The sequence below is a fragment of the Pollachius pollachius genome, assembly GCF_949987615.1.
Source record: "Pollachius pollachius genome assembly, chromosome: 2".
NCBI lineage: Eukaryota > Metazoa > Chordata > Actinopteri > Gadiformes > Gadidae > Pollachius > Pollachius pollachius.
This window is the reverse complement of record NC_136935.1, coordinates 36,300,366-36,320,095: the sequence shown is the minus strand read 5'-3', so window position 1 is coordinate 36,320,095 and position 19,730 is coordinate 36,300,366. Positions and strand designations below refer to the sequence as shown.

The 19,730-nt window shown below is 42.6% G+C and overlaps 1 protein-coding gene across 1 annotated transcript; it reads left to right on the top strand.

The window, feature by feature from the left end:
- The first annotated feature begins 2,087 nt into the window (after positions 1–2,087).
- Positions 2,088–18,284, top strand: mcoln1a (mucolipin TRP cation channel 1a). The gene is made up of 14 exons (XM_079758778.1): positions 2,088–2,326; positions 7,090–7,352; positions 7,739–7,903; positions 8,208–8,364; positions 9,651–9,738; positions 10,070–10,166; positions 10,449–10,548; positions 11,419–11,525; positions 12,159–12,308; positions 13,644–13,745; positions 13,868–13,990; positions 14,369–14,575; positions 15,211–15,341; positions 15,805–18,284. Exons 1-14 carry the CDS (start codon positions 2,296–2,298, stop codon positions 15,839–15,841), a joined length of 1,758 nt encoding a protein of 585 aa, XP_079614904.1. The 5' UTR covers positions 2,088–2,295; the 3' UTR covers positions 15,842–18,284.
- Positions 18,285–19,730: the final 1,446 nt, after the last annotated feature.

The following is a 19,730-nucleotide window of genomic DNA, read 5'->3' as shown; positions in this document are numbered from 1 at the left end:
TGTATCAGAGGGCCTTTATGAAGCATATACTTATCTTTATTTGTATGTGCACAGCGTAGTTATCTATATTTTTATCTTGGTAGACGTCCGATTTTCAGTCACTGCCTGCTAGTTAGTCAGCTCGATTTCGCCAGCTGTGAAGGTATCACTGCACCAGAAGTTGTGAATCTCTGACAACTTTTATTTAGTTAGTTATTGATGTAGGATTACTAGGATCAATAAGGTTAATTAATGACGGGTTTAACCTGCTGAACCTGACGGTGTTAGCTACGGTGTTGGAGTACTGTGTGTCTGATGCTATAGCTAGTAGAAATAAGGTTGCTTTTGTTTAATTACACCCTTGAAAAGGCTGTTGGATTGCATATATGAATAGAAATTATTCCACACACAAAATATAAGCCATAATGACGAGCTTTCAAATGTTATTACACAAACCGTAGTGTCATTCTTTTTTTTCATAATGTAAGCTTCTGTCCACCCCTTCCCCAACTTGGCAGCAATTTGTCCATGTGTGGGGAAACTCATTGACCTACAGGCTATTCAAGGTCTTGTCTGATTATTTTCACTCTTCTGCAGGTGGTGGCTGCTGGTGCTGGTGGCTGCTGCTGCTGATGGTGTATGCGGCTGATGTTGTATGCGGCTGATGGTGGATGCTGATGGGGGTGGCTGCTGGTGGCTTGAGCTCGCTGGTGCCGGCAAACACTGCTACAGCAGGTCGCTGCTGCTTGAGGCGACGGCTGCTTGAGGCAACGGCTGCTTGAGGCGACGGCTGCTTGAGGCGACGGCTGCTTGAGCTGGCGAAGAATGGTTGTGGTGCCTTCTGCTGCTAGGGGTGGCGGCTTGTGCTGGTGACGGCTGTTGGTGGTGGCGACTGCTGGTTACTGGTGGCGGCGGCGACTGCTGCGATTGTTGTCCTTCCTTTCGACCTGATGCACTTTACTATCCTTAACCTCAGCCTGAAGTATGTGGAGTATTTTCTTTGTTTATTAATAACTTATAATATTCCTCCCTGTTCCTTAACTTTGTTCTTGTTTTACAAGTTAGATATACACGCACACCTGTTTACACATTTGTTGTTCTTGTTCCACACATGACTAACTTTGTTTTATTTATTGATACCCCCTGGCTCTACTTTGCTGTTCTTGTTCACGACTTACTGTATGTTTGCTTCATTGTTCTTGGAATCTTTTTTTTTTTAGATTTTTTCTAAACACTCAGCATCTCAAACACTGGGTCCAGCTTTACATGGTGCATCCTCCTTTGCAGCGTGCAGATGTTAGGCAGTGGAATCTGCATTTGCTGGAGGGTTTTATAACCAGTGGTCCATTTTACTTGTATTGCTTTTTTAATTGTCTCCTTTCCTCACCGTATTCTTCTCTTGTTAACACTTATATATACAATATTCATCCCTGTTTCTTCACTTTGTTCTGGTTTTTCAAGTTGGATACACGCACACATTCTTGTTGTCTCACCCATTGTTTAATAAAAAAATATATTATTTCATTCATCCAAGCGTAATGATTTGTTATTCTTTAATATATGTGATACTTTGTGTATGGCTTAGTCTTAAAAGTATCATGGTTGTGTGGTCAGCTCCTGCCTCATCAGAAGGAGTTGCCTGGAAAATAAATGGACTACTCTGCTTTCTCAAGCGCTCTCTGACAACGGGTAAGTGAATCGGAATTACAAGCAAAATCAAGGAAATCCATTAGTCCAGTTGCGCAAAAATGAACAGCTTGAATCGTCTTTGATTTCAGAACAGATGAAAGGTAAAAGTTAAGGTTAAGCCACTAAAGTCAGTAGCCTAGTGCTACCCATGCTAACACGAACGTGAAGCTTTCCCTCAAACTTAAAAACGTTTTTTAATTTATATTTACCATTCAATATTGCAATCGCTGCTGTCAGTCCCATTGAAGAACACAGCAGCGCGGCGTGTTTTGGAACTATACAGGCTTACATGAACCACGTGACCACCCTGCCGGCGAGAACAGAGTGTCGCAACTCATCTCTCTCTATGGCTCTGGTCTTCCCCCCTCTTTCGCTGTGTCATGTGGTTTACGTCACATGATCTTGAGGGAAGAGCTTCGGCCAGCGGGAACAACACTGCCAAGCTACTCCCGCTGCCTCATGTATATTCCCGAAGACTGTCACATATTTATTATATATTATACGTCCCTTCAGGTTATACATCAATGACCGACACAAGTGGTTGTCGCCAACGGTTGACTGACGGAAAATACGGGCCAGTGTAGTTATTTTGGCGCTGTTAAACTTCCTCTAAACACGTCAAAAGTCATGGCTGCAAGTGGGAACCACGATGATTCAGGTAATTAGGTTCAAATGTTCTTCATTGTTGCTGCAGAGTATTGATGAATATCCCACTGTTCAAATAGCGATCGTTATTTGTAGGCATCGACGTAAACATGAATCCTACTCCAATGGATAGGAACAATACATGACAGTCTGCCGTTGTATAACCTGTTACAGCTGTATTAATTATTTGCCAAAGTATGTAATTTGTTATTCGGTCGTGAAATTGTAGTTAAAGAGCAACAATGGTTCCCTCAGGAAATATAAACTGGCTTTGTGTCAACAAAGTTAAAGTTTAAAAGAGTTTAAAGAGTTATTATTATATTACAATTCCTACGAATTTGCTTTGTAGCACTGATATCCTACTTCGATTACCATGAAACTGAATTCTTGACCTCATTTACTGAGGCTGCTTAGTTCTTCTAAATAAGCCTATTGTTATAACGTCTCTCCAGTTACATCCCCCCCAAACCCCGTCCTATATCTTCCTACAGCAGCTCTCAGTCTGGTATAATCATCTAACTCAGAAATAGTTCCACGTTTCACACATGATAAATTCCATAGTTAAAAAAAAAAATGCTGACTTATTGTTCGTATTGTTCGTCAGCATTTTTTTTTTTTTTTCAATTGTTAAGCACCAAATTGATTAAATGTGCTCCTTCTAATAAAGATGTTACATAGTCTGCCCATTGTAAGCACTGGTAATACCTACTCTGTTATTCTTCATGGAGCTGTTAGTGGGTGGGCTTTCTACAGGAATCGGCCAAACAAGATCCAGTTAGCATCCTAAGTACTGTGTGGACTCATTTTCAGTAACAGTCGTGGCATGGAACTGACAGGCACAACCTTGCTGCCTAGACCCTTTTCAGTGAGTCTTCCGGCGCTGCACGATACAACCTTGGTAGCGGTGGCCATATGATTAAGTAGAATTGTTTTGTAATCGTTTGATTGACTGTATCTCGCCTCATCGTCCTACATCCGCAACATCACCCACGCCCTCTGTCGCTGGCCCTGATTTGGCCCCTGATTTGACTGCTATCTGCCAGCATTTGTTCTGTTCAGCATTTCACCCTTGCCATATTGACTTGTTAAGTGGATACATTCTTTCGGCTGTGATTCATTCTTATATTTTATTGTTGTCTTGCACAGCTTTTTTTTCCAACAAACAATGAGACACGCAACCATGATTGAGGTCAGGACATAGACCTGTATGTGACCTAGAAGTTTGGAGTCTCCTCTCAGTAAGGCCTGCACTGTCGCCACTGCCCATGGTTATCTACACTGAGCCTCACTACATACAGCTCTATTGAGTTTGTGTTTGCTCTGAACTGATCTTCTTAAGTTACTATAGAGGTCAACAAATTGTCTGGATTTGAATCGGTCGATTCAATTTGGACATTGTAGATTAACATCTGTTATTATGAGGACTAGTAGTTGGAGCAGAATATCATCAGGTGATCCGAACATACTTTGTATGTGCTGTTATAGATAAAGCACACATCAACAACTTCTTTTTATTTTAACTTCTGCTAATCAATGTTTTTGACGCAGAAACTACTCTTTGAATAAACTACCCTAAATATAGAAATCCAGGTCTAGGGGCGTTATTCATTTACAAGTTTTCTCAGCGGAGAAGTGGTTCATCACAGCTGGTTAGTATTAGGAAGCAATCCTCTTCAATTGTGGTTTCGGGTTCTGTTAACCCCATGATGTGAAACACGGCTCAAAGATGTAAAAGACCAACTAATCATAAGGACTTTTATCTCCAGACTCGTGTGTTTAAGCCGGAGCGTCCCCATGCATTCGCTCTGGGGATCAGGTTCCCCCCAATAGTGAGAAAATACAAATGACCAACCCCCCAATAATTTGTGAAGGATGCCCCTTTGTTTAACCAACATTTCAGTCTGTGTTGTATAACTCTGACGCTATAATTACTTGCCCTCATTGTTAAAAGGGACTTTCTCCCTACTTATTTCCCACACTGGCAACTGGGTTCAAGGTTCGGATAAAACCTTGAACACAAAAATCAGCCACATTAGTGGTGAACCCTTTTCGATTCTAATATGCAAACAATATGTGCAGAGAAATGATACGCAGAATATTAATAGACTGAAATATAGCAAAAGTGAAGACTACATCGTCCATTGTCCAAACAAGGCTGGAAAAACCGTTTTATCATAAACTGGACAAATACAGACAGCCTAGTTTCAATTATTGTAAATTGCTCCATTAAATGGAGTTTAATTCTTGAAAATAATAACAGGCTTTACAGGTCCTTTGGTTATCTGAGTCAAGCAACACGTCTCTGTTTAAGTGTTTTCCTTATTGACTGACTTCTTTTCAGAATGTAGTGTGTCCCTTCCGGATGCTAGCACCTTGGCTATTTATCTAACACAGCACTAATCCTTCCTCATTCGTCTGGCCTGTACTTGCTGACTTGGGTGTTTAGACCAATTCTGTCTCGTCGTCGTCTTAAACGTGCATCCTCTCCTCACTGGCTTAGGAGAGGTGGCGAATACGGAGATAAGATTGTGTGGAGACTTTGGAACAAAGGCCACATGGGCTGTAAAGCTGTCAAGATCTAGCTGGGAAGTGTGTTTTAAGGAAGGCCATTGGTCTAGAAGTTTGTTTCAGTTTTGCTTTCTAACTTTCTCCTTCCTTGACTGTGTTGCTTACTATCTTGCCTACGAGGGATTTGATTGTGTTACTGACTCATATCTTACCTACTGTTCATCTGATTTATTTCTTACTTGCATGGACATTACTTACCGGTGATGTAAGTGATTGTATGGCTTGATTGCTGTGAATATCAGATGATGGGCTTGCCTAGAATAAAAGAATAAGCCTTAGAATAAAAACAGCAAGTCATCAAACCAACAACTGGAGAGTGGCTGGTTTGGACCCCTCCTGTTAATCCTGGCAAATGGTGTTAAGGTGTCCTTGAGCAAGAGACAGCCTTGCCCAAGGTAGAGACACTCTGGCTCAAGGAGGTGAAACCACCGTTGCTCCACGAAACGTTGGAGGAACAGAATCTAAGCTTGACGTTTGGTGCCAGAGGCCTAAAAACTTACAACATTGGCAGGTCTTTGACAGCCTCTGCTAGACTGCAATGTAGAAAGGTATTCACTATTCTCTCAGAGATAAGCATGCTTCTAAGGTGCTGGAACGTTCTGCGATGACAAGATGCCGGTGGTGGATTGCAGTGGGCGTATCCAGCCACCATTATGAACTCATTGCTGCCAGTTTAGACCTGATATCATAGTTACTAGTTGGTCAATGTCTTTAATTTTTCCATTAATGTAGCGGCCCATATCCATGTTTATATGCACGAAATGCTCGAAAATGCAACTGAAACAGCAGGGGATGACAAAGAACCACAGGTGGTTAGGACCATCATTATTATCAACTCATCATCATGTTGCCCGGAACGGTTGTCATGTTTATCACGCCAACACAGACAGTCGTTGTGGTTATCGCGTTGGCAGACAGTCGTCATGGTTTAAGTGTTGTCACAGACGTTGATTATGAGTGTTTAAAAACAGGCTTTGTTATGCCACATGTGTGGTCGAGTCATTCCACATAAACACTCAAAGATCACCCAGAGCCCTTTAAACAGTTTGTGTAAAAGGACTCAACACATTGAGTTAGCTGCAGAGATTGAAGGGGTGAACAACAATGTTCTGAATGTCTAACAGAGAACAGTATACAGTGTGTATACAGGTACAATAGGTGACATTGGCAAAGAACTTTTAAAAATGGTAATGCAGTCCAAATTCACAGTATTGGAGAGAGTTGTCTCTGTCCCGCCCTCTCCTCCCCAGACTGAAAGCTCACACGGGTTACCGGGTTGGGGACAGGGAACAAACACCAGCGCAAGCCAATTGCAACTTGATATTATGAGACAAGCACAATCATTCGATTTGATTTTGACATGATAAGCGATGACGACGAGTCCTTAACTCTAAGTTGATCAGCTAACGTGGTCGTTTGCAAAATAATTTTTTGCAAATAATAGATTATAAACCATCTCATGTGGCATCCGTCTTTAAATATTTCTGAGCTGTATTTATTCATCAAACTGATTTAACCAGGTCAATCACTCACTTTCAAGAGAGACCTGAAAAACAAATGCTTCTGATTCATTTTAAACACAGGTCTTGAGGGCGTTCACATGAAGGCGATCACGGTTGCCATGTTCATGATGTTCAGTCACCACAGCCGGTTGCCATGACTTTATTTACTGTAAACAATAGTTTCAACGCCATGCATAAGTATCATTTGGTCATTAGACATTCAATAAGTTCTCGAGATGACAGGGTGTGATGACCTCGTCGATCAACACACAGATGGAGCGATGGATGTGTGGCACATCAATATGCAGTCTTGTAGGTTAATTTCTTCCACTGTTGATGTTTTTTTTGTGACGCACAAAAACAGTTTGAATTGTCTGACCCTGCAACATGACTAAATATACTTTGTGACTCCTACATGTATTCTCAATCCAAAGAGGCGGACTGCTAAATAACCAAAACAAAGCAAGTCGTCATGGAGCGACGCAGACATTAAGATAAATCCACTAAAAGGACTCTGAGTTACTTAATCGAAAACAGCATGAGTTCATTGTTTAAATGGTGATTTGGATTTAAAGAGGTAAAAATGCTTAAGTAGTCCCAGCATGTAGACATTTAGCTACCACTGCTTGGGTTTCTCAAAACTAATTCTCTCTCTCTCTCTGTCTCCTCCCTTCTCTCCCTCCCGCCCTTCATCTCCCTCCCTCAGATAGGAACGGAGGGTCACCCTCCACCCCTCAGTCCGGGGGCGACGCCATCAGCGACCACTGTCACCATGGGAACAGCCATGGCCTCCACGGGTCACTCGGGGACCAGCTGGGTCACTGGGTGGCGGCGGACCCAGAAGAGGAAGCCCTGCGCAGGAACCTCAAGTACTTCTTCATGAGCCCGTGTGACAAGTACCACGCCAAGGGCCGCAAGCCCATCAAGTTAGGGCTCCAGCTGCTCAAGATCATCATCGTCACCGTGCAGGTACGCTGCGGGCCGGCGGGCGGATGGAGGCATCGCATGCTCTCTTTGTGAGGGTATTACAAGTGGCTGTATGCGTATGAGATGAGGTGTTGCTGTCTGCAATCACTTACTCTCTCTTTCTCTCTCTATTTCTATATCTCTCTTTCTATATTTGCTTTGATTAATTGTTACAGTTAAAATCAGACACATTTCTGGATGTGTGTATCAATCAATCAATTGACTCAATATATAATCGTACAGTTGTATATTTAATCATTGAGTGATAAATTATTTTGGTGTTCAGTCTCACTGTCTGTCTCTGTCTTGCTGCTACCCTGTCTGTCTGTCTGTCTGTCTGTCTGTCTGTCTGTCTGTCTGTCTCTCTGCCTCTGTCTCTCTCTTTCTAGCTGGTGCTGTTTGGCTTGAGTAACCAGGTGGTGGTGAGCTTCAAGGAGGAGAACACCATGACCTTCAAGGAGCTCTTCCTCAAGGAATACGACGAAAGCTCCAGCGACTTTGCCGTCTACACCCAGGGCGACCTTTACGACCACATCTCCTACACCATCGAAAAGGTGGGACCAACGCCTTGCGGTTCTTCCTCTTTGTCTGAGAGATATGGTTCATAGAATAAGTGTGGGTTTGTTTTTTGATGCACTTCATGTCATATATATTAAGAGAGCTCTGGAAACTGTAGACAAGTAAACAATTTTGTGTGTCATTCAGAACACTTCCTAAACTCGCAACCCGCTATGCTTGTTTACGCGAGGCCTACACGTGAACGCTGGTCAGAGCGCGTCCTATGCTGGCCGGCAATCACTGTTTACGTCCCAGAAAGGCATACATTAACAGGTCGCCCATGTTCTCTCCCGACACCAGTACCTGGACCTGGCCAACACCACGGTGGGGCGCTACGCCTACGTGTACGGCGTGGGGGTGAACGGCAGCGCCCTGTCCCTCTGCCAGCAGTACTACAAGAAGGGCAGCATTGACCCGGCCAACGACACCTTCACCATCGACCCCCAGGTCATCACAGGTACGGGAGACTGAGCGGACAACTCCAATAGGATTTGGTTTAAAGGGTGACTGGATTCCATGTTCAGTTCCACTTTAAACGTAATCCCTAAAACTTTAAAGGTGACATATCATACCTCCAGGTGTGAGTGTGATTAGCCATTACAAGCCGTTTTGAAAATCTGCCTCTACTGAAATCATAAGTGGGCGTGTCCACCTAGATGTGTGTTTTATAGATGAGCAACGTTTGCTACAATCCACTGGGTAGGCTGGTAGACAGCCCACATCTAGGTCGACATGGCTTGTAATGGCTAATCACACTCTCATTTGGTGGTTACAATATGTAACCTTTAAACTAAATCCAAAAAAAAAGAATGTTTTTTGCGTGAGAGTTCTAGGAAGGGAGGATTTATCCCTATGGTAATGACCCATGGCAACTGTGTGACACGTCGCAGACTAGCTATTGTGCAGTCGGCCCAGAGGGAAAATGTGCGCATTTCTTTATCAGTTGAGCCTTTTTAGATTCTGAAGTGTAATGATATGAACTCTGAGGCTGCCTAACAATGTTGGCAGCAGTGCTTGCAAGCTGTTGATTCGCGTTGAATTTTGCAGCAAATGGTTTCCATTTTTGTCTGTGCTTCCTCCTTGTGGGCATAACTTCTGGGTTATTTAGAATTTACCATAAACACGGAAGTGAGTCCTGAGTCAAATGTTGTGTTAGTAAGCTTTTCCATAAAACAGACAATTGACCATCGGTATTGACAATCGGTTGGAATTTCCACCACATCAGAGAAGTGTGTTTTATGCTAGACGTACATTTGGCTTTACAGAGCACGTCCGCTTTCTGGTTTCCAAAGACCACACCTCCCAACAGTCGCTGTTTACAAAATAGTCTTATTATAAATTGTAGCAACAGGCTCTAATTAGATTTCGTAAAGGACTTTATCTTGTACAATCTACCACTCTCCCAATAAATATGAATCTGTTCACAAATCATTTTGCATAATGAATACTAACTACGTAAAGCATTCATGAGCATAATGCCCACCGCCCACCTACTCTTTAATAACAGGTTTAATAAACAGGTCTTTATTCAGAGGAACCGGACCACCTGAGAGAAACCAAAGTAGAGTTTTGAGCTTAACTTAAAATGGTTTCTTCTTTATAATAAAGATGATCTTAATCATCTATAATTGTGTACTTTTACTACACCATGACGACAGCTTTTTTTACTACAAATTATACTTTTCCTCTCTCGATTATTATTTTTGCTTAATCGCTCCCTCTTCCTCCCCTTGTCCCTGACAGATTGTGTCGGGGTGAATCCAATGTCTGCCCCCACTGGTTCTGGTTCTTTGAAAAACGACTACAAGAACTTCACTCTCAAGTTTCACAAGTAAGGCTGATTTTAGCGTTCACATGTCTTGCATCGCCAAGTCTCCCACTTCAACAAATGTCAACAGTAGAAGCTTTAAGTTTCAGTGTTATTGACTGTGGTGTTAACCTATTAGGCCTGCTTATTTTAGGTTCTGTCCTTGTCATTAAATATAATGAGATTACATAAAGAACACTGAATTCTTCCCGTTTTATTGACTGTGATCTAATCCTAATGGGCATATTTATTGGTGGGTTATATCCTGGTCTTTAAATACAATGAGATTACATGTTTTGACACAATGCCTCTTTCTCTCACTCTCTCCCTCACCCTCTCATCTCTCATTTTCTAGGCTCATTAATGTGACCATAGAATTTCAGCTAAAGGCCATCAATATACAGACCATCATCAACAATGAGATACCTGACTGTTACACGTTTTACATAACCGTAAGTGTTTCCTGTACACACAGACTTGGTGGAAAAACAGAGCAGTGTTTGAATTTTCCTTTCTGACCTATTTCTAGGAGCCATTAATTACATTTTATCAGGCTTCTCTGTCACCCTTTCCTAATTTAATAATTACATTTACTATCTTTACAACCTTTTAACTTGCCTAAATCACACCCATTTGACAGCATTGAATCACTCATAGAGCTGGATTTTGACTAGTTAGTCATTCAGGATGCAAGATTGCTTGTGTTTGATTGGTTGGTATTCCCCGTCCTACAGATAGTCCTGGACAACAAGGCCCACAGTGGCAAGGTCCAGATCAGGCTGGAAAACCGGGCAACCATCAAGGAGTGCAAATTCCCAAGCGTCTCGGGACAGGGTGAGTTGCTAGGGAGGGAAGTAAGGAGAGCCTGAACAAACACACGTTTTATAATGGATTGAGGTCACGTAATAAACTCAAAGGAAGACTACAGTTAGCTTGGTTGATATGCTGCAAGACGCTCCCTAGCATATTATCTGTTTAATCAACAAGTACAGTTCGATGCCTTACCAGTTATTACAAGGCCTTTCTTCACCGGCCACTGTATGGTTGTATGTAGCAATACACGCAATACATGCCTGGTTGTTGAAACATTTATAGATGCAGAAGTGTTGAGGGGTCAGAAGCAGGTCAGATGTGACAATACAGGATTGGTTCGCATCATGTTTGCTTATATTGCCCAATTTGCAGGACGTATTCAAAAATGTTCCCTTAAAAACAAGCTTTTTTATGGACACATCTCTTCTGTGAGGAGGGAAACATGATTCAATTAAAATATAAAAATACCTCTAACGATTCCTCAGTGTCTCTACGAATATTATCAAATCTCCCATTAAACAGGGAGACCGGAAAAGTGTGGCCTCATATTGTACCTGGTTCAGAGAGATTCTCAATCACAGAGCTACCATAATACAAAGAGGATTTCACATAAACATAACACAAACAGGATCTAGTGGGCCGATGTCACAGCACAAACCTAATACAAATGGCATCCATTGGAATGATTTCACAGTGCAAACATAACACAAATAGATTCCACAATCCATTAGGCTGATCACACCGAGCTTACAAAGTAGGAATAGGATCTATTAGACTAATCACACAGAGCTTACAAAATAGGATCCATTGAACTGATTTCACATAAGGACAAATAGGATCTACTGCTGTCCATGGGTCTAACGTTGGCGCCGCCGTGTCTCTTACCTCCAGTGGAGAACTATGCCCGCCTGTCCTTCGACGTGTTCGTGGTGCTGGTGTGCTTGCTGTCCCTGGTGCTGTGTGGAAGATCTATACTGCGGGGGATCGTGCTGCAAAATGTAAGGAGAACCCCCCCACCTCTTCACCTCAATACTAAAGGCTGATGTACTTCAAACAAAATTGAAGTTTCCTTCTTCCTAGTGACATAATGGCAGGTGTGCAACTAAATCAGCAATTGGGCTTTGATCATGGAAGCAATTGGACAAGCCCGTCTCGCGAATGATTGAGCCAGTTTTCCTCTAGGCATGACTCATACACTCGACCAGCGTCTTTAATCGAGAACCGATTTTGATTTGGCTTCCAGCATACCAGGGACTTGACCCCTCTCAAGCAGACAAGGAAAAACCAGCAGGAGAGCCCACCAACTTTTAGGATATCGTGGTGGTGCTCCATTTTGTAAAAAATTCTAGTAGATGGGAGGAATTCATAATGGTTCAATTCCCAACATAGTTTCTAAAAGTCAGTTAGGCTTCTCTGTCAGCCTCGAATCACGAGTGAACTCTTGACTCTTAAAATAATAAGGCCGCTCTTGATTTCTTCATTCCCTGCGATTTGGCCTGAGGCATGGTCTACCCAGAGAACAGATCCTCAGCATAACATGTATCAGGATGAAGGAATCCAATCAGGGCCAGCCTCCCTCACTCCCCCTTGTCCTTATCTGTGTGTTTCTTGTTTTGGACCACGTGTTTCAGGAGTTTGTGGCGTTCTTCAAGAACAGTCTGAGCCGCAAGGTGTGCTGGGCCGACCGCATGGAGTTCATCAACGGCTGGTACATCCTCCTTATCGTCAGCGACTTTCTCACCATCATAGGAAGCTTCATCAAGATAGGCATCGAGTCAAAGGTCAGCCTTAGTGTGTGTGTGTGGTCGCGGAGTTCCCATGGTGGGAAATCTATAGCTGCATATAAATCAGGATTTCCTAAGCACATGTTAACCAACCATACATTATTTTCACTGCTTTAATTGTACGTCTCTACCAAGTAGTATGACAGTATATTTCAATAATATAACATTTTTATCAAGTTTGTGTACCTGCAGTTTCACCACGGTGGAGAAACTGCTGTTGGTGTGTTGTGTGTTTTTTGTCTTCATAAGTGTGTCCCATGTCTTTTTTCAATTATGTTTTTTTATTGTTTCCTTCACAGGCAATCAGATATTAATCAGCAGTGTTTTACCTTTTGTTTACCTAAGAACGAAAACCTCAGCCTAAAAACACAACACCATCATGTGTTGATGAAACATAATAAAAAAAGCAAGTCTACCTTCAATTAGATGCAAATGAGAGAGCAATAATCAGAGCGATATCAGTACATTGCACATATACATAGGGTTGCTATGTTATGGGAAAAATCATAATCACAATTATTTTGTTCAATATTGAAATCATGATTATTCAATCGATTATTTTTTAGTTTGAAAACATGTTGTATTTATAAAGCATGTCCCTTGGAATTTTCTTTTGTAACTGAGAACTGGTCAAAAAATGGTCAAAAAAGAAAATGTTCCAATCTAAAATGATAGACAGATATGTATCCAGCTGTTCTGCCCTTTCTATAAAACATTAAAAAAATAAAAAAATAAAACTCGATTATGTTAATTTCCTGATCGTTTGACGCTAAAATCGAAATCGCGATCAAAATTCGATTAATCGCCCAGCCCTACATATACATATATCCCATTGCATGTACTCTTACATGCAAACCCTCCTTCTTATGCATCTGAAGCCAGATATCCCTAGTGTGGGAGGTTATTGGGTTCTGAACCTTATTTTTTGGACATTGACTCAAGTAGTCTGCTGCCACTAAATGGGGTATTTAATTCTTCCTGGGTCTGTCCTACTTACTTGAGAAAAGGGAGGCTATCTGAGCCCCTGTGAACACTTCTTGGTAAAGTCAAATATTAAATATTATTAACATTAAGTCGCAGTTCCCCTACATTCTGTTCTAGCCTGTAATCTTGTTAGCTTCATTCCAGGCCTTTTTCCTGCCCAAATAAATTGACTAAACATTTGATCTATAGTCTGTAATGTGGTTCCTGGAACACCAAGGGGAAACATTCTTAGAAGGTAGTTCAATTTGGGGGCTATAACCATTTTTATAGCTTGCATTCTTCCCCATGTGTGTCCCATGTCTTGACAGAACATGTCCTCATAAGTGTGTCCTGTGTCTGTCCTGACAGAACTTGTCCTCCTATGACCTGTGTGGCATCCTGCTGGGGACCTCTACCCTCCTTGTGTGGGTGGGAGTCATCCGCTATCTCACCTTCTTCCAGAAGTACAATGTAAGTAGCAGCAGCACAGGTGCATGGCCTTTTAACGTTCCCAGATTTGACCCACTCACTCACTCACTCACTCACTCACTTCAATTTCAAGGTAAACTGTATATGCGTGTGTGCCGCTCCAGATCCTGATATTGACGCTGCGGGTGGCGTTCCCCAACGTGATCCGGTTCTGTTGCTGCGTGGCGGTGATCTACCTGGGCTACTGCTTCTGCGGCTGGATCGTCCTGGGACCTTACCATGTCAAGGTCAGGGGCCCACCGTCACCCTTATTGTCACTCTGTGTTTATACCTGAGTTCTGTCAACCTTGTTGGACATTTTGGCATGTCATCGCCTCTCGTTGACAAGCGGCCAGCAGCACTCAAAGTTGACGATATTTTTACTTACTTACTTTTCTGGAAATGTGCAGACGCATTAAAAGAAAGGATCTCAGCACAGGCTGAGGTATGATAAGGAAACAATGGGTGCAATGTTTTTGATAATGCTGGACCCCAGAGTCTGAGGGTGTGGCACTACTGGGCCTAACCATAAACACAAGTTTGAAAGCGTGCTTATTTAGCGGGCTCCGCCATTCATACCCAAGGCGGCTCCTTGTGAACCGGCGTGTTGCGCTTTGGCTCCGTAGTTCCGGACTCTGTCCAGCGTGTCCGAGTGTCTGTTCTCGCTCATCAACGGCGACGACATGTTCGTGACCTTCTCCGGCCTGGAGGGCAGCAGCACGCTGGTGTGGGTCTTCAGCCAGGTCTACCTCTACACCTTCATCTCCCTCTTTATCTACATGGTGCTGTCGCTCTTCATCGCCCTCATCACCGGGGCGTACGAGACCATCAAGGTACCACCCAACGGGACATTGTAAATGCAAAAGATGTCGATTATATTGGGTGTTAAAAACACCGTATTCCCTTCTCTATTCACGATGCGTCGTAGCATTATCAAAGTCCCAATGTGTAAGCCTGTCATGACAGTGTTCTGTCCATTATCAAAGTCCCAATGTGTAATCCTGTCATGACAGTGATCTGTCCACTCTAAGTGGCGGGGCCACTGTGCGATGGGAACTAGTGTAGCTCGGCCGGCCGGGAGGCCTGAGTTGGAGGGGTTGAGTGAGTGTCGATAGACGACTCATTGTAAACAAAGAGAGGTATGGGCTGAAAAGCATTTTTTATTTGCAGAATATGTCAGTTATAGGATGTGATTGTTATTGATAACATTATTGAAATCACTATTGACCAGCGTTGACCAAATATGAATCTAAGTTGTTTTGAGCTTTAAACTAATAATGGTTCAGCTCCTTTCATGTACGAGGGCACGGCTAGCAGACTAAACTATTGAAGATGAGTATACCACCACCATGTGTTTGTCCTATGACAAAGCCTCTGTGAGAAGGGTCTATTCAAAGGTTTCTTTCTGTGCGCCTCTGTTAAGTGTTAGTTTAGAAGAATAACCCTCTTCCTCCCACGTCTCCGGCAGCATCAAGTCCAGGAGCCCATGCACATCACGGACCTCCAGGCCTTCATCGCCGAGTGCACCGACATGCCCAACTCCGGCAAGTTCCGCGGCGTGGAGACCTCGCCCTGCTCCATCTTCTGCTGCTGCGACAGGTGAACACATGACGAACGAACCAAACTGCCGGCTCAGTAGAGCGCTACCGTAACTCAAGATCACACAAGGCCCGAATAAGGTGGTCTGGTTTGTTTCTGTGCAGACTCCTGAGGGGTCTTTGGTTTTCTTATTGTACACTGTTCATAAAGGTGGCAGATACTGTAGACGTTTGATTGTAGACATGTAAAAAAAAAGAATACTTTGTGTGTGTGTGTTTATAGATATACAGCCAAGTCTAAAAGCAATAGCCTGCAGAGATTGATGTTTTATTGCTTAGTGGATGTTTCTTTAAGTAAATGTTCTATATTCGTATCCAAAGATACTTCAGAGTGATGTTAATCAAATGGGTCAAGTTCAGGTTTATAGTGTCTCTTTTAAACTCCAGTTTTAAAATAATAGTTTTGAATTGCGGTTTTTATTATAGTTATAATCAAACGACTTCTCTGAACGTTGTTTCCACAGAGCGACGACCTATGAGGACGTCCTCCTGGTCAACTGAAGAGGAACGTTGCAGCCTCACTAGTGCCTCACTGGTGAACCCTGCTGGCCACCGTACTGAACTGCACACAGCACTACTTCCAGCCCAAACTGTCCTCTTACATCTTCCCGGGCTGGTTCCTGCAAAACCATCACCTCCATTCACCTGAATGGGTTAACGTCAGTGATGTCAAAAAATGACCTGGGTTACCATTGAGGAATATGCTCATGAAAGTGAATTCCAGACCATAATGATTCGTATTCTGTGTGAATATGGATCCAGAGTTTTTTATGAGGCCTTTGACTTTGGAGCGGAAATTCTGCTTCTAGGACATCCTATAGTACGGTGGCCCCAGAGGAACACGTGCACACTTTTTATTCACACGGTCCATGTTTTTTTTCTTGTGTACTTTGTAGTGTTACTTTTCCATGTTTTATTTGTAGTACTGCACAGCGCTACCGTCGCACAAAAGTACTTTTATCAGGTTGGTTTTAAGGAACAAGAGACTCTACTTGAGAAGGTTAAAGTAGTATATGGTGTCATACTAATTTCTATATTCGTTTTAGATGCTCACTATCTCAGTTTATTGGTTCATGCATTCAGTCGGACCAGAAGACAAAGCAGTAGCCTACCAGACACCATATACTCTACTCCTGTCCTGTGTTTTATCTTTTAGCAGTCATGCACTTCAATATCCTTATTTAAAGGCGAAGTGTGTAGAATTGAGTGGCATCCTGCAGAACATACTTGGCAGAAATGGAATATAACATCCACATGTATGTTATAATTAGTGTATGCTCTAATGAAAATAAGAATAGTTGTGTTCTTGCTTCCCTTTATAATGTGCCCTTTATATCTACATGGGATGGGGGTCCTCTTCCACTGAGCTAGACACGTTGCACCTCCATGTTTCTACAGTAGCCCAGAAAGGACAAACGGCCATGTTTTTAAAGTTTTAACCATAATGGCTATCTTACATGTAAGATATGATCTGTAGATTTACAGACTAAATAACTAAATACAAATAACAAATCGATCAAGAAACCTAATCACTTGACACATAGCTATTTGATGCTGTCGTAGATGATGTCATAATTTTGGAAGTACCTCCTGGCTCTCGACAGGCCAGTAGCGGCCCCTGTGGCCTCTCCTACTTACTGATGAAGTGCGAGGTGTGGGGGGCTGGGTATTGAGTTGGTTGCAGTCTCAGCATGCTCTCCGCAAGATTCCACTAGATCCTTAACACAGCAACTTGAACTGCCAAATACAGTACAGATCATTGCAGATAATAGGAGCCCAAAACTCAAACGCATAGAAAAGGATAGGGATGTGGTGAACCTCAAATTGCGGATTGACAATCAGAATGATGGTACAAACGGTCAGCAAGAATGTGTTGGAGTCTTCACACAGAACTGCACTGATTATCAGTGTCTTTAACGCTGCTTTGTCTTGTGAGCAAAGCTCTTACATTAGTGATGGAACACAAGAAGGTTTTTATTTTATTAATGTATTTTGTTTTCTACTGGACCCAATAGGTTTAATGAATCTATTTATGGTTGTTTTGCATTCTTTTCCCCTTCAACAAAACATGATCTGTGTATAGCATCAGCTGTCATCTTGTATCTTACTTGCATAACCTACTTTTATGATCAAAGTTGGTTGTGGTAGGCTGTTTTATGTCTGGATGCATTCTTAGATGACTGGCTTTTTACTGCCTCGGAACGGTACTCATGGGAACCTGAGGGAGATGTGATTTGTCCGAGCATGGAGTGACTCTCAGACGGCTGAGTCTGAGGACAGGAGCATAGAGAATGAGAAGGACGCAGAAGTACTCCCCTGCTGTCTCCTAGCCCCCTAATGCTTTGTCCTTGGTCATTCACAACCGCTCGGAACACAACCCTCTTGTTCGTTCTCATAATGATGTCTTGCTTGAAATGTAGGCTAGAGCTAGGCCTAGGATAGTATAGGTTAATATAAAAAGGCATTAAAATAGAAAGAAAAAATATATATATATATAATATCTCCCAATTACTTTGAATTGTGAACAACAAAGATTGGGGAATAGGGACGTCTTTGTCTATAATGAGATGAATTTGAAGTATTTATACCAATCAGTTTGAAATAAAACGTTTGGAATTATTTTGTTCTTCATTTCAACTAGTTGTTATAATGGCTATCTCCCGACCTATTGACATGATTGTCTTGATATTCTAAAAATATGTTTCCCCCTTGAGGCCCACACAGACCCTCTCCTGACTCAAAATCAGTGAACACATTTGGCATTATGGTTATTATTGTTAAACATTTGTTCGTTCCCCATCTGTGCCTTTTCATCTTATTGTGCGATTTCAATAATAAATGGAATTTCATAGCAACCAGAGAGGTTCTGTTTACCTTTTTGTGGTTCTTTTTTATGTTGTACGTATGTGACACACTGTAAAAACAAATAAAAAATACTTTTTAATTAGCATTTTTATTATTTCTACTGTAGCCCTTTTTATTGTGTGTGTGTATGTGTGTGTGTGTGTGTGTCCAATCTCACCAAGGTTATCATTATAATGCCTAGCTGTTCATAGAGCATCAGTAGCTCCAATGCGACAATGGCGTGGTCCATAATAGCAGCATTTCGTCTAAATCTTGTGTTGGACTAGATGTCTGCCTAAATGATCGTGGAGAAAGGGCGTTTCCTAAGCCATCAGTTTCAATGCAAAAATCATTATTCCCATGCTGTAGCTGTAGAATACGAAGCCAGGCTGGCACTTTAGGGATATTGCTTTTTGTCTGCATGCCTACCTCTGTTTTCTTCCCTAGTTTTTGTTGTGTGTGTGTGTGTGTGTGTGTGTGTGTGTGTGTGTGTGTGTGTGTGTGTGTGTGTGTGTGTGTGTGTGTGTGTGTGTGTGTGTGTGTGTGTGTGTGTGTGTGTGTGTGCGTGCGTGCGTGCGTGCGTGCGTGCGGGTGTGTGTGTCCCAGCTCTGTGAGTACTCAGGCCCTTGGTTGTGTGTGCAGCTGTCAACGTTATAACAAGTTTGAGAGGTGGAGCTTTTCGGGATTTACGAGTTTTTCGGGGGCATACCAGCCTTCCCCTCATCACAGATCCAAAAGGACACCGAGCCAGCGTTCAGCTAAGTCACAGACCACGCTAGCATTGTGAGGTATCCGTTCCCCGCCGTCCAGTAAGGTCTTCTAGAGACGGAGGCTTGTGCCAGGCAGACACGCCCTCGCTGTGTAACCACAGTATTAGTGTGCACTGCACACTAAAACTCAGGCACGGGATTTATAAAAGCTTTGGTTGCAGAGTGATGTCATAATGGATGCCATTAGTGTCTGGTTTTGTTCAAGTGCAGAAGACAGAAGCCGTTCCTGAAAGTAGGCCCTGGTTGCACTGTTTATATGTCGCCACTTTATCTTGAGCAGGGCTAAAGAGAGCCTGGAGATGGACTTGTGTGTTGTTCTGTGGACGGCAATCACTGAACACTATGTGGAATGTGACTGGTGGTTTCGTTAGTGAAACTTTGTATCATGACACAAGCGGCCGCACAGCATCTGGTTAATGGGTGGAGTGCCCGTTCATGGGATGTAAAACAAATGTATGAAACTTGATTCTTGCAATGATTTTCAGATTCCAATTAAGGAATATTGGCCTACATGTTGGAAACACAGACTGAGCTTTGGACCTGAAAATGGCATCCCATTGGGCGTCTTGTCTAAACATTAGCAGTAGGACCCAAACAGAAAGTAGACTACCAAATGGTCATGTGTTGTTATTTGTAAAGGCCTAATTGTAATTCAATCGTTTACTTTAGGGTTATCATAAAAGAGCCATAGAGTCCATTGTTGGGAGGTCTACTTGCCAAACGTTGTCCACAACAATGGAGTCTTAAGTCTTGCCAAGGTCCAAAGGGCAAATAGT